This window comes from Delphinapterus leucas, chromosome 9, assembly GCF_059928025.1.
Source record: "Delphinapterus leucas isolate spDelLeu-1000000601 "Yukka" chromosome 9, BTC_Dleu_Yukka2, whole genome shotgun sequence".
In the NCBI taxonomy this organism is placed as follows: domain Eukaryota; kingdom Metazoa; phylum Chordata; class Mammalia; order Artiodactyla; family Monodontidae; genus Delphinapterus; species Delphinapterus leucas.
Genome location: NC_143137.1, coordinates 12,068,958 through 12,085,000, shown reverse-complemented (window position 1 = coordinate 12,085,000; position 16,043 = coordinate 12,068,958). Strand labels below are relative to the sequence as shown.

General features: G+C 43.6%; 2 gene segments (V, D, J or C); both read left to right on the top strand.

The window, feature by feature from the left end:
• Positions 1-1,751: 1,751 nt before the first annotated feature.
• On the top strand, positions 1,752-2,274 carry LOC111176079 (T cell receptor beta variable 19-like). The segment is given in 2 exon segments: positions 1,752-1,800; positions 1,919-2,274. Coding segments are annotated over 2 exon segments (405 nt in total).
• A 4,977-nt stretch (positions 2,275-7,251) lies between these two features.
• Positions 7,252-16,043, top strand: part of LOC111171173 (T cell receptor beta constant 1-like) — a 65,838-nt gene continuing 57,046 nt past the window's right edge. Inside the window, 2 exon segments of the C gene segment in view lie at positions 7,252-7,338; positions 7,467-7,676. Coding sequence covers positions 7,290-7,338; positions 7,467-7,676 — 259 coding nt within the window.

Sequence of the window (16,043 nt, the reverse complement as noted above, 5' to 3'; positions counted from 1 at the left end):
TCTCTCTCTCTCTCTCTCTCTCCCCCTCACACACACACACACACTCTCTCTCTCTCTCTCTCTCCCCCTCACACACACACACACACTCTCTCTCTCTCTCTCTCTCTCTCTCTCCCCCTCACACACACACACACTCTCTCTCTCTCTCTCTCTCCCCCTCACACACACACACACACTCTCTCTCTCTCTCTCTCTCTCTCCCCCTCACACACACACACACTCTCTCTCTCTCTCTCTCTCTCTCTCTCTCCCCCTCACACACACACACACTCTCTCTCTCTCTCTCTCTCTCCCCCACACACACACACACACTCTCTCTCTCTCTCTCTCCCCCTCACACACACACACACACTCTCTCTCTCACACACACACACACACACACACACACACACACCCCTTTCTTCCAGAAAGTGGAAGCAACAGTGTCTGAGCCACCAGACTCCAACCAAGTTTCATCATAAAACTGTCTTTTATTACAGATGACCCCAGAAATAAAAATAAAACATTTATCTACCAACATAACAACAGGTGATAAGAAATCATCTATGATTGTATTTTTATTTATCTAAGATTCTTGAGAAGAAATGATGTTATGCAATGAACATCACAGCTCATTGAATAAGTTTCAGTTCAGTGCTGGGGAATGATAGCTTTGTTAGCTTACACAAGCCTATGTCAGTAAATATCTGAATTCCCTTGACATAGTATTAACTTCCTAAATCCTCTGGATTAAATAACAGATCCAGAAAGTAATAATAGCAAACACAAATATTGTGCTTTTTCTGTGTTAAAAACTGTTCTAAATTCTATATTTATATAATATTCACAATAACTTTTTCTTTTTTTGCGGTATGCGGGCCTCTCACTGCTGTGGCCTCTCCCGTTGCGGAGCACAGGCTCCGGACGCGCAGGCTCAGCGGCCATGGCTCACGGGCCTAACCGCTCCGCGGCACGTGGGATCTTCCCGGACCGGGGCACGAACCCGTGTCCCCCGCATTGGCAGGTGGACTCTCAACCACTGCGCCATCAGGGAAGCCCTCACAATAACTTTTGAAGTAGATACTCATTATACCCATTTTACAGATGAGAAAACCAAATCAAAGGGAGGTTAAGAGACTTGCCCAGGGTTACACAGCTGCTACTCGGCAGGGTCAGATCTCAAGCCGAGGCTGTCTCCCAAATCCCTGCTCTAATCCACCTCCATAAGGGGAGGGTGGGTTTAGGGCCCTTTGTTATTGCTAAATTGCTGGAGTAGCCACTATACCATCTCTACTGTACCAATTATAATAAATACAGAGGACAGAGAGAATTGGCTCTATTTTATAAAACAACATCTGAACCTCTTCTTGTGTTGGGAGTTTGGTGGGAAACAGAGCAGTTGATAGACAGGCAATAGACTCTGAAAATTGTAGGCATTTCCTTTCCTAGTTTTCATCACAATGAGTGCACAGGCACATGGCATTCTGAGCGTGACTTTGACCGGGAAATGGGGGATTCAGTATCCTCGCCATGTGGGCACTTGTCCATTTAGAAGGGCTATAAAGAGCTCTGTTAGGCAGAAGAGAAGATCCAAGTGTCTTGATCTCTCTTAGCCTTTGTTCCCCATGTGCGAAATCAGCTGTGACAGTCAGTCACCTTATAGCAATTACCAATTCTGTATATTGAGCCAGGGGGAGCCCTAGCTCCCAGCCCCTCCCCTTGGCCTCTCTCAGAGCCTATGTCTGGAGCTTTACAAATACCTAGTCCTTGCCATGGGTAGCTGGGCCTTCTGCTACGTGGCCCTTTGTCTTCTGGGAGCAGGTAAGCCCAACACCCAGACAGTAAAATCCGATCCTGTAGGTGCAGATCCCCACTCCAGCACCCTCTTCTCACGATAGTGTCAGGCTCTCTTCTGGACGTTTGTGTCTTTACCCCACAGGACCCATGGATGCTGAAATCTACCAAGTGAGATTCCTGCTCGCTGAGGCTGGACGGAATGTGACCCTGGAGTGTAAACAGAATCTGACCTACAACTCCATGTACTGGTACCGGCAGGACCCAGGGCAGGGTCTGAGGCTGATTTACTACTCTATGGTTGTAAAGGATGTTCAGAGAGGAGACATATCTGAAGGCTACAGTGTCTCTCCAGAGGAGAAGGGGCTGTTTCCTCTCACTGTGAAGGCGGCTCACACCAACCAAACAGGCTTGTACCTCTGCTCTGGTAGCATCACAGTGGAGCACGGCCACAACCCACCTGTGCACAAACCCACTCCAGCCCTGCAGCTCCCAATATAGCCTTTATCTAAAATTATTAAAAACGTCCCTTCCTTGCACTCCCAGAATTCTTAATCAAGAACTCACGAGAGGGGCTTCCCTGGTGGCACAGTGGTTAAGAATCCGCCTGCCAGTGCAGGGGACATGGGTTCGAGCCCTGGTCCAGGAAGATCCCACATGCTGCAGAGCAACTAAGCTCGTGCGCCACAACTACTGAGCCTGCTCTCTAGAGCCTGCGAGTCACAACTACTGAGCCCACGTGCCACAACTACTGAAGCCCATGCGCCTAGAGCCCATGCTCCACAACAAAACAAGCCATCGCGATGAGAATCCCGTGCACTGCAACGAAGGGTAGCCCCCGCTGGACACAGCTAGAGAAAGCCCGCACGCAGCAACAAAGACCCAATGCAGCCAAAAAAAATAAATAAATTTATTTTAAAAAAGAAACCATAAATAGAAAAAGCTTCACGTAAATCTGGAAAAATGTTTGCGAAAAAGCATTTAAGAACACTTTAAAAATGACTTACGTTATCCAGTTTGATCAGGAGCCCAGCCAGAGGGTTACATTTATAAACTCCTTGTAATGGTGTCAGTTTGACAATAGAGATCAAGAACTTTAAAAACGCAGTAAGCATTATAGTAATTCCATAAGTATAATAAAGATAAGTTGGGAATTTGGCTTTGGGTCAAAATGGATAGTTGTTACTTACTTGTCCTACATCCTTAAGCCACTACAAAACCTGACAAAAGTTTAAAGCAACAGTTTTCAGACATTAGACAGCAGGCAGTAGAGGGCTGTCGTTCCTGAGAAGAGGAAACATCCAAGTCTCTGCCTTAGTACAGTTTCTAGGCTGAGGCACAAGGACGTGGAGACCATGTAGAACGCAGTGGTCTGACTGAGTCGGGGAGACAGAGACCAGAGCTCGGGGCTGTGGAAGCTGCTGATACTGCAGGGTCAGCTGCTGGAGAGAAGGGAGCTGGGCAGAAACAGAGCTCCCAACATTGCATGGAGTCCCCTTTCTTCTTCGGTCAAATGGTAACAGCAGGTGCATAACAGAGAACGCCCCCCTTCCTCATGTCCTGACAGAGAGGAGTTGCTGGGGAGCTGTGAGAAACATGGAGATGCTGGCATCACACAGCCGTGGGAGACACAAATCCTGACCAGCCAGAGTGGAGAGACCTCGCTGACACCCTGGGAAAACACCTGGCACCCCTGGTGGGGGTCACACCTCGGGAGAAGGGCTACCCAAGTCCTAGAGTGAGAGCCACTCTAGAACTGCCCCAACAAAGCTCAACAAACCTCAAAGGGATCTACCTGATCTGCCAATAAACTGCGTTTTAGAGAAAAATATCGCAGCACTTGTTAAATAAAGGCCAAAGAAAATCTAGACTCTCAAAATGTAGCATCTGCAATTTGAATCATGCAGTAAAAAAAGTATTAGACATGGGAATAAATGGGAAAATATGAGTTGTACGTAGAAAACAACTGGCGATAGAAACCAACCCTAAATAACACAGATGTTGGAAACTTCAGACAAGGATTTTTAGGAGCCATTATAAAAATATGTTCATGAATTTAGAGGAAAATACGATAATAATTTGATCAACTGATAAAAGTGTTTAGCCCATAACAATCAAGACAAACAGGAAGAAAACACAAATTACCATATCAATGATGAAAAAGGAAAATATGGACACAACAGACATTAAAGTGATAGAATATCATAAATAAGTATATGCCAAAAAATTCTCCAACTTAGATTATTTGAAAAACACAATTTACCAAACTGACTCAATATGAAATTAGAAATATGAAGAACCTGATAGGTAGGAAATTGAATTCTTTATCAAAAACATTCCCTCAAAGGAACTACAAATCCAGATTCCTTTACTGGTGAATTCTATCAAACATTTAAGGAAAAAAACAATGTCAACTTTACCTAATTTTTTTTAGAAGACAAAAGAGGAAGAAGCACTTCATAACTCATTATATAAAGCCAGCAAAACCCTAATGCCAAAATCTGACAAAGATCTTATAGAATATCCTTTATGACCACAGATGAGAAAAATTCTTCCCAATATATTAACAAACCCAATCCAAAAGAATCTGTGTATATGTATGTATGCACGTGTGTATGTGTTTATACATAGATAGTGGTAATGCATCATGACCAAGCGGATTTATTGCAAGAGAAACAATGGGTTAGCATTCAAACATCAATGTAGGTCATCATATTAGCAAAATAATGAAGAATAATCATTTGACCATCTCAATAGATGCTGAGAAAACATTTGACAAAATCCAGTACTCTTTCAAAATGAACACTCACAGCAAACTGGTAATAGAAGATAGCTTTTTCAATCTGGTAGAGATTATCAGCAAAAAATTTATGACTCACATCCTATTTAATGGTGAGTATTGGACACTGTCCTCCTATAATAGGGAACAAGGCATGATGTTTCTCTCACTACTTTTCCTCAACATTATACCGGAGGTCTTAACCAGTATCATAGGGCCAAAAAAAATGAAATAAAAGTCCTAAGTATTGTTAAAGAAGAGGTGAAATTATCAGATTACATGATTATTTATACAGGAATCAATGAACCACAACTAGAAATAATTAGTGAATTTAGAAAGATACAAGGTCAATATTCAAAAATCAAGTGTCTTTATACTAGTTGCAAACAACTGAAAAATAACGTTCAGGAAACAATTCCATATACGATAGTGTAAATAACAAATAAATTTAGCAAATGATGTTCAATGAAAAACTACAAAATGTCACAAAGGGAAACTAAAGAAAATATTAAAAATGGAGAGATATCTGTTTATGGATTGAAAATGTCAATGCATTAAGGTAGCAATTTTCTCAACAAATAAAGTTGAAACAAATGGATGAGCACATGGAAGGAAATGAACTTTACTGATACCTCATATCATAAAAATCAATTTGAGGTGGATGATAGGCCTAAGTGTAAAGGCTAAACTACAAATCTTCTAGAGGAAAACACCTTTGTGAGTTGAAGGGAGGCAAAAATTTCTTATGACACAGAAAGCAGTAACCAGTAGTAAAAAGTCGTTTCTCCTTTGGCATCATTTGTGCCAGAGGATGTTTGTTATACAGATCAGTAGTTCACAAATAAGAGCGTTTTCAGCGTCCCGAGGATCACATCCATGAATACACAGCACACAGTTGGCAAAGAGCTCAGCGTGTGGGTGAGAATGAGAGGTCTGTGCTCTGAGAGGTCTGAAGATAAGTCAGAGGAAAAGTGGGTTATAAATAAGACTTGAGAGCCATACGAGCTACCCAGAGTAGGGGGAATATTGGTCCATGCCATCAAGGACCCTCTTGGTTGCCCAGAAATAAGTGTCTTTTTCAACTCCATTCCCATCCAACAGGTGTCTCTTCCATTCATTCCTCTGATAATAGTCTCTCATTCCTCCTCAGGCATAGATTCTGCTCCCAGATGATTTCTGCTTCTTCTCTCCTTGCCGTGCATCTCCAAACTGCTCCTGTAGGACTCCACTGGACCTGAGTCCTCTGTTCTCTCAACTGTTGTGACCCCCCCCCCCAATAATAGGTTATATTCAGCTCTCAAATCTCCCTTCTGCTCAAATCGCTGCCTACAGCAGGGGGCAGCAAAACGGTACATTCAAGAATTGCAAATTAGTGCCATTATATTTTACCATTAAGGACAAACCCAAAATGATGATCTTTATTTTAATTACCCTGCTTGTGTTCATTGAACCCCAGGATAAGCAATTTACTGGAATAAATTCACCGTTCTATTGGTATGATTAATGGAGACCTCTACCAGAAAGAGAGAGAAGGGAGAGAACACTGGACTGTATCATATGGAAGGATGCACTGGCTGAAAATGCGCTTGGGTGCTCCTAAATAAATCAGGAACTCTGCAAAATAACACAGGAGAGAGAGAAGCCAAGTGGGGATAAACGAGAGAGGCCATGAGTTGGTAATTACTGAAGCCAGGTAATGTGGGAACATGGAAGCTCATTATACGATTACATCTACTTGGAGTATGTTAGAAATTTTCATAATCAAAAGGAAAAATATTTTTTAAAAGGCTTTCCCAATGTGAGGTGTAGCAGGATTGATTGGGGTGGAGCCAGGACAAGCACAAGTGGCAAACAATGTTTGCTTATTGCATCACAAAGGGTTTCATGCCGTTGTTGTTTAACTGTGTTATTATTTGTAATTTGTTGCCTTGAAATACTGAACACTTTCCTCCTAAAATCAGGAAAAATTTATGTTATGCTGAAATTACCTGTCTTTAAGGAACCACTTACAGTTAATTCAAGATATGAGTGAAGGTGTTAATATTTCTTTGAAATCCATACACACATTAAATGAATATCTTCCTGCAGTGAGCCAATGCTTTCAGTAAAGATCTGCATCTTGAAAACACTGACCAAAAAGGCAGCAGCCATTAAAGAACAGTGTCAATTTGGAACAAAGTTATAGTGTTGCCCTTCTTTTTAAAAAAAATCTCAAATTTTGCAGTGCATATGTTCAAATTGCATAGCTTATCTAGACCTGAGTTAGAAAAATAAATAAGTGCAGAAAAAACAGACAGGTGACAGTGTCACAACCTTCCAATGAGACTAGACTCCTTTCATTTGAGAGGGTTCTGAATTTTCTCTGTGGCCTGGCCAATGGGGAGGATGATGCTTCCTTGAATGACTGAAGTAGATAAGGTCTGAGAAGAGGGAGAGAGACTTCCCTCTGATAGATGGCAGAGAAGCAGCAGGAAAAGAGGAGGGAGTAAGGGTTTCAGCTACTTACTGATGGATATACGCTAAGCTAAGGCACCACCCGCCTAAGGGGTAAGGGAGTGAAGCAGGTTAGACCCTTGGGGGATGTGGTGGGAAGGGGTGTGGCTGCATCTTTCTCCAAAACCCACTGAGTTGGGAGGGACAATGACATCACTGACTGAATCCTTGCAATTTCCTATTTCCGTGTCCTGTTCCCCCAACGCTCAAAGCTAAGACCATCTTCTTCCTGCCTCTCGTCACCATGGGCTCCATGCTCCTCTGCTGTGTGGTCTTTTGTCTCCTGGGAACAGGTGAGTTTAGGAAACATGGGGAATCCCTGCCTTAAATTTTCCAGGTCGTGGCCAAAGCTTCTCCCTGCAGACTGTGGCAAGGACCCTTCCTAGGTTCTGTCTCCAGTTTTTGTCTTGTTTCCTCACAGGCTCCATGGATGTTGGTATTACCCAGACTCCAAGGAATAGGATGGCAAACACAGGAAAGAGCACTGTACTGGAATGCTCTCAGACTAAGGGTCATGAGTCTATGTACTGGTATCGACAAGACCCAGGACTGGGGCTCCGGCTGATCTACTACTCCCACGGTGTCAATGATATTAACGAAGGAGATGTCTCCGATGGGTACAGAGTCTCTCGTAAGGAGCAGGCGAAGTTCTCCCTCTTCCTAGAGCCCGCCACCCGCAACCAGACAGCCCTTTACTTCTGTGCCAGCAGTATTTGCACAGTGCTTCCTGGCCACCTGCTCTCTACACAGAAAGACGGGTACCTTTGCTCATAAGGGCACAGAGTCTTCCTAGATGTGGGATGTGGGATCCTTAGAGGTCGTTCTATGCTGTGTGAGCCTCAGTCTGAACTTAGGGCCACCTTGGGTCAGTGTCCCCAGGCCATGGGATGACTCCGAAACCACAAGCTAGACTGAACCTACCTCCCCTGCCTACTGACCCTCTTTATCTATTCTAGTGGGGCTAGCCAAATATTGTCCTCCCAGGAGAATGAACCTGAGCATTTGGGAACACCATCATGATTTGCAATAAAAGCATTTCTTATTAGCGCATCCACAGTGTGGCTTTTAATGGTCCTTTGGCCTCTGTCTCCACCCGCCTTGCAACATCCCCATCCATTCTATTCCTGCTGATGTCACCTTTATCCTGCCAGCCCCCTCCCGTCCCAGTCCTTCCAAGTTCTACTGTTTAGCTCTGTAGCTGGTTGCCTTTATGCCAAAAACAAACTACCTTGTTTTCTAAAACTTCATTCTAAGTAAATTTAATCACCATTAAATCTGACTCAGAAGGTGAAATTCAAGTACGAGAGGCTGTGATCTATAAAAGTTATCTTACATCTACAGCCCGACACTTGGATCTCTACCGAGATCAATCTTAACCTGCAGGAACAGATAGACTTGTTTCATGTTCTGGATATACTGAATTCCAAAACATTTGCCTGCTGTCCAGCATAGAACCAAAGCTAGGAGCTTGGAGATTCCCTTTTCTCTCAAGGCATTGGGAAATAACACTGACTACCCTGCAGGGAGGATCCTCCTAGGAGCCAGTGAACTCTAGACACAAAAATACTTAATCAAGGGCTGCAAGCATGGTGCAAAAGTCTGCCTGAGAATCAGGTTGAAGCCTTCCTCATGTGCTGTGTCTTCTTAACTCATAAACCTCGATAATTTCCACAGAAGAATCCACAGGATCTGGTGACAGTTCAGATACAAAGAACCCAATTTCTTTCATTTTCTACCTGTTCTAATTGGAAAAAAGTCATACTTCTTTTTTTCCTGTCTCCTTTATGAGTTCTATCTCATCTGCTATCCCTTTAAAAAATCCATTTTCTATGGAGCTTTGTTGCCAGGTTTTCTATGCACACTTTATCAGCAGTCTCGTCTGTAACAATAATTCTTCCCTCACGAGCTTCTAACTGTTCCATTTACTTGTCTACTAGACATTTTTAGTAGATTTCCCTAGACTTTTCTTCTGCCTTCTTTTTTTCCTCAGTATAAATATTCTTCCTTAACCTTCCCATCCAGGATTACGACAATTTCTTTCATTCGTTCTAACTGGTAAATTCAGGCTTCTACTGGACACTTCCAGCTCGATGCTCCACAATTCAAACTCAAGTGATTTATTGCTGAATTTATTGCCTCGCCACCCCTACCTGCATCCATTCTGGCCCATATACTGTGTTTCCATCTCAGTGACCTGAATGATGGTTGTAAGTTCCTCTTTTCCATTAGTCCTCACACGAAATCCATTTATAAATCTATTACTTCTATATTGCACATTGTCACAGATCTGCTTTTCTGGTAAATGGTCTGTGCAGGGGACATTAGTGTACAGAAAGGTTATTAGAAAGTGCCCTTATGATCCACATGGATACAAGGGAAAAGAAGGAAGTTGGAAGAGAAAGAGGGGACGTGGGTCTGTGTTGCAGCCTCAACAAAGGCCTAAGCTGAATCCACAGGGAGCTGGGAAGCTGGGGTGGCCCTTACAATCACCCGAAGTTGAGGTGAGGGGGCCAGGCCTTATGCCCACTTTACTGCAGCCGTGTCATTGGACATGGTGGCCCTGAGAAAGGGCATATGCCCTTGGGGGAAGAGGTGCCTCTTTAGCCAAGACAATTCACAAGGAGGGCCATCAGCCAGCGGCACTCCTAGCAATGGGGGGAAACGTCCTTCATGCCTAAAGGGAGAGACACAGTCTCTGATATACAAGTTTGTCTGATTCAGTTGCTCCTTTCCTTCCTCGTTGCTTCTATTTCACGCAGGCCCTCATTACCTGTTACCTAGAAGAAAGGCAACACCCTTCTCACTGCTCCACCAGCCTCTTACTGCATCTTCTTTCTTCTGACCTGGACATTCCTACCAGCCTGATTGAGCCTGGCACACAAAGCCCTTCACAAACACGTCTCTGTCTAGAAATATATCCAGGTCTTCCAAAGCCACTCGAGCACTTTAGGATCCAGCTCTACTGAACGTTTTGTATTTCCCTGAACGGACCAAGCCCAACTGCACAGCTGTACCTTCGCCAGCGCTCTCTCCTCTACCTGAAAAGGGTGACCACTACTTGACCGCCTGGCTCACTCTTGAGCATCCCTTCATTCTGAGCTCAGAGGTTAGCTTAAAGGCTCTTCTGACTCCTACAGACAGAGAAGACTCAGCTCCTATTCATTCCAAAACTACTATAGTTAGTGTATTCTTTCATAATTCTTTCTCATTCTTCCCAAGATTCCATATTCTTTAATTTGAGAGTGATGTCCCTCCAATTATATATCCCTAGACTGAGTACAATGTTTCACTTAGTGAAGAAAAGATAGAAGAAAGGGAGGACGGGAGCTTCCCTGTGGCGCAGTGGTTGAGAGTCCGCCTGTCGATGCAGGGGACGTGGGTTCGTGCCCCGGTCCGGGAAGATCCCACATGCCGCGGAGTGGCTGCGCCTGTGAGCCATGGTCGCTGAGCCTGCGCGTCCGGAGCCTGTGCTCCGCGATGGGAGAGGCCACAACAGTGAGAGGCCCGCTTACCACAAAAAAAAAGGGTGGGGGGGAGGACAGGATGGAGGGAGGAAGAGAGGAAAGGAAAATAGACTCAAATATGTCTCAAGTAGCTCTTCAGGATTTTCTTCCAAGTAACATGTTTTCTGAGTTCCAGTGCCTGTGTATTTAAGTCCTCTACACCCCTTGACCTATAAGTCCTTTTAAGCAGAATTATATAAGAAGACTGGAAAATGAGAGAGGCTGCTTTTACTGGACGAAAAATGTATAGAGATGTATGTAACAATTATCTCTGATGATTCCTGTATCCTCAAATGTTGACATGTAGAAATTCTCAGCAGCCACTCTAGAGACTTTCCTAGCTATATCAGAAAGGTGGGCCATGCATGAGTTATTCTTGAACTGGCAAACAAGGGGTAGATGGTTTATCTCTGCCTTCAAGCACCCCTTCATTTGAGTAGGACCTGAACCTCTCTCATATCTACTCCCAACACAGCTTCTACCCCTGTCATTCTTCCCTCTTTCTTTAATCACTTCTACTGTGAGATATAGATTTTACATCCAGTCACTGCTGAGATCCCCCTACCCAGTGCAGGAAGAAGGATGCTTAAAGAGAAGAACTAAGGTTTGGGGGGATGTATTCAGCCCTGATACTACCAGGGCAAGCAAGAATAATTTAAAACCATGAAATGGTGCTTAATTCCAAAAAATGCTAAGAGAGGAGTCTACAGGGACATCAGAGAGGCCAAAGACCTAGAATGTGTCAGAAATAAAGAAGTGTTGAGGGGATAGCAGGGGTATGAGAACCTAGAACTCTTTTCTCCTTGCTTCGAAGGGCCAGTTTGGAGGGCTGGTGGAAACAACCAAACACCCATCACCATGAAGAAAGACCCAGGAGCAAGGTTCTTGTCAGCCTTTATAGATCTTGTAAACCATACATCACTTCAGGTTTCCAGGCAGTATTCTAAGATCTGGCACTGAGGAAAGATATGAAGTATCTTCATCTAAAATATGTGAATGGTAAATCATTTTTCCTATTTGGACTCTTTCAAGGAAACATAACCTTCACTGTGCAAACATCCAGTCCTAATATTTACTGTACTTCCAGTAGAAGAGATGAATAACATACCACACTATCGATGATATAGGGAGCTTGAGTTTGAATCTTATTGTCATATAGCAGAGACAACCCCCGACATCCTCAGCTTGAGACTATACCCCAGTTCCTATTTCTTTTGCTAGAATTATTTTTTTAAATCCCTTTTGTCCTCCCTAGTAATTGTAAGTTTTACGGCATATTCCTATTTTGATACTAGTTATCTTCCAAGTCTTAACAGTTATATCTGTAGCTTTATTTTATCTTATATAGTATTATAATTAAATAACCATGCTTCCCCCCACCCCCCAACATGCACACACACACACACACACACACACACACACACTCACACACATACCGTTTAATTTCCCTCCTCCAGCTGCCAGGCCTGTTTGTCTCAGTCCTCTTCCAACTTTTGGATCCGCTTGAAAGAATAATGGTCTGGGACTAAAGATCTTAAATTTCCCCTTTCAGCAAATTTTGAGATTTCAAAGCATAGGTTGGAGGTTTAAGATTATATGTTCAGTTACACTCAGCCTACTTCTCCCTTCTTTCCTTATTACAGCAGTTAAACTGGGTACCCTTTTAGATTACAAGTCCCTTGAGAGAAGGAATTAGATGTGCCTTAATCACCTGTTGTCCCCAGAACTGGGACGTAAATAATAGTTACCTGACTGGAGAAGCTGTTCGCCAAGGATATGTAAAATCACTTTATGTCTGACCATACAAGAAATGGTACCTCTTAAGACTCTCTTCAGCCGTTGACAAGAACTCCCTTAACTGGGAATATATTGCTCTAAAGTTCAACAACAACAATAACAAAAATCGATGAGGTTCCTGCATTTCAGTTTACTGAGATCAGGGAGACCTATCTCCTATCGTCAGGTGTTTCTACAGGATCGCTGGAGGATTAAGAATCCTTCTTTCCCTTCTTCACTGTCTCTTGGCCTCTTTCAGCTTTTCTTCCTCATAGCCACTAGAGTGATACACATAATACTCAGATCTGATCGTTCTACACACACACAATTTCTCCATATGCTTCTCCTTCACGTTCAAGGTAAAATTTAGATTTCTTAACCTGGCTTAAAGGTATTTTGGGATCTGGACTCTGGAACCCTAGCTCGTCTTCAATCCCCTCATGCCTGCTGTTCTTCCAGCATTACTGAACTGGAGCTTTCTTACCTGTGCCTTTGCACATGCTCTTCCTCTACCTGCCATGGTCTACTCTTCTCATCTGTGGGGCTGACTTCTATGCTTCCGTTAACCACTGTCCCGACACAAGAAGTCTTCATCTGTTGTCACTCTGCCTACCCGAGAATTATTTCTTTTCCTACAAATCTTACTTAAAACCACACCGCTTCTGTGAAGTCTCCCCTTTCTTCCCAGAAGGATAAGCTGTTCCCTTCCTTTATGCTCCTACACCAATTTAAAGAAACCCCAGCATTTGTAATTGCCATGCGGCTTGTCATTTTGGTCATGTCTGAGTCCTCATAGGCAAGTATGGCCTTTGAGAGACTGGACTTCATATCCTTTTACATTGTAGCCCCAGGATCTTGGGCTGTGCGAGATATATTGGATACAAAAGTATAAGCTCCATGGGAGCAGAGACCTTTTTTTGGTTCATGCTTATATCCTAACATCTAGTGGTATGTCTGGCACATAGTAAGTGTTCAATAAATTTTTTTTTTTTGCGGTACGCGGGCCTCTCACTGTTGTGGCCTCTCCCGTTGCGGAGCACAGGCTCCGGACGCGCAGGCTCAGCGGCCATGGCTCACGGGCCCAGCCGCTCCGCGGCATGTGGGATCTTCCCGGACCGGGACACGAACCCGTGTCCCCTGCATCGGCAGGCGGACTCTCAACCACTGTGCCACCAGGGAAGCCCCCTCAATAAATATTTATTCACTAAATAAATGAAAGATTCAAATATGCTTTATGGAATTGACCCTGAATTTGTGCCCCACTATCGTCTACTCACCCACCCAAATTATTTATTTGCTCAAAATCTCTCATGTCTCAGGTCTCATCCTCCTTCCCAGATAAACAAAGGCCCTGTTGCAAAGCAGCTTAAAATGGGAGGCTGATGAAGAGACGGCTGTGGAAAAGGCTGAAAAAGAGGCATGGAAATAAAAACAATATTGTTATTCTGGTGACTCCAGTTTGAAGTACAGATAACTCCAGAATTGGCCCATTTCTGTAAATGTCACACCTCCACAGGTTCAGGGATAGAATCTTCCATCAGGGGACTCCACAGTGATCCCTGGGCTCCACAGGGAGCTACTCTCCAGGGAGAGTCCCCTCCCTGACACTGAGTGGGCCGTCATAGTGGCAGGAATCAACTTCATGGTACTATTGAGAGGAAAGAAAGAAGGTGTGACAAAGGGGCACAGGAAGTAACCCCCTGAGGGACTTTCAATTTGGAATTGGTTCTCTTTATAACCAGCAGAGAGTAGCCCGCTCATTTTTCCCATCCCATACCCCAACCTCAAGTGACTTCACTGTATACTAGGCATTGTTGTAACCACTTAACATGTAAACTTATTTAATCCCCACAGCAACACTATAAGGTGCATACTTTTATTAGCGCAAATTACAGATAGTAAAATTGAGGCCCAAACAGTTCATTTACTCGCTCACGATGACAGTAAGTGACAGAACCAGTATTCAAATCCAGGCAGTCTCTCTCTAGAACCTTCCATGCTATCGACTAACCTCGTGGCAATGGTAGTTATTAAGAAATGTCATGGATGAAGAAATAAGTCGGAGTCAGAAAGAACGCAAAGGAATAGCATGTATTAACCCCAAAGAGCAATTGTTTTTCCTAATCTGAATTGATCAGGAAAGTCCAATGTCTGGTGGTGCTCTGTGAAGGGAAGAAAAGATTCCATCTCTGTAGATGTGGGTGGGCAGAGACAGTGACATCACAGGCAAACAGCCAATAGGCTGTCTACAGTTGGAAAAAGACCTATTCCTTCTCCCGTCCCACGGTGAGTGTCGGGCTTCTGTGGGGAATGGCCTTTTTGTCTTTTGGAAATGGATGAGACCTTGGAGCACAAGGAAAAATCAGATTCTGGGATTTCTAGGCTCCAGCACAGGGTTTTTTGTTTTTGTTTTTGTTCATGGCCCAAATGTTGGGCCTCCTGGTGGACACTGCTTGTAACTTCTGCATCCTTCTCCCACAGGTCGCCTGGATGTTAGCATAATCCAGAACCTAGATATCTAGAGAAGAACAGAGGGGGAAGCCTTTTTGGAATGTCTTTCAGAATGTTCTGGTATGACCAAGACCCAACATTGGGGCTACAGCTGATCCACTGTTCACTTGCTGCTGGCAGCACCGGAAAAGTTTCCCCGATGAGCGCAGTGTCTCCCAGAGGAAGGAGGGTTTCTTCCTGGCCTTGGAGACATCGTCACACTTCTGTGCTAGCAGTTTATCCACAGCAATTCACTGCCACATCCTCAGGAGACCTAGAATTAAAAAAAAAAAAAAAAAAAAACTTCCTAGAAATAATGTTAAACAGCAGAAAGCCACATCAATGACATTTGAGCTTCAGTTCATCTGTGGTGACTAACATCCCACAATTTCCCTAAAATGCTTTTGTTCCCAAAGGGCTCCTTTATTCAGAGCAGTTACTAGATCACTCAAGAGGGAGATGGCTGCTGGAAGTCCTTACATCAGCATTTGTCCACACCCAGTTCTAACTGGTGGAACCTCTGGTAAGATGAGTTACTACAACACATGAAAATCCTCTCTGAACACCTACTAGATTTTCCTAAATTTGTATACGTTTTGTTGCTCCATTCCCTTCACCACACTTTTTCACTCCCTTAAGAATTAGCCTAAAGGAAAAGAGAGGACATAGGACTATATGGAAAGCATGTAGAGATTGTTCAGCGTTCATGTAAATGAATAACATTAGGCTGGCTAAAGAGATTAGAGTGCTTCTAGAGTGGAATTCGAGGTTGGGCATAAGGGCAAAATGGAAGAGTTCTAAAAGTGTTCAGAGAAAACACTCAGGGGTCCATGGAAGACTGTTCAATTTACCATAATAGCCTAGTAAAAATTCAAAAGATGCAAACTCACCATGTCTAAAAGGATATATTGTATAAGAAAAATTAGAAAATTCATACAGGGAAACAACGGCCATGCTAATTCTTCAAGAGAACAGCATAAACAATTATGTGACCCGGATAAACGAAACTATCACATTCCATCAAGTCCAAGAGGCTTTTCATTCCTTTCTGAAGCAGTGAGGTAGGAGGGTGTGGTCTCTGGCCAGGAAGTAGATGAAACCTGTTGGTTTCAGAGATTAAATTCATCCCAGGAGCAGACAGCCTTCTTCATCTGACGCTGCCATGAGCAACAGGCTTCTCTGCTGTTTTGTCCTTTTTCTCCTCAGAGTAGGTGAGTCCTGGGCACAGG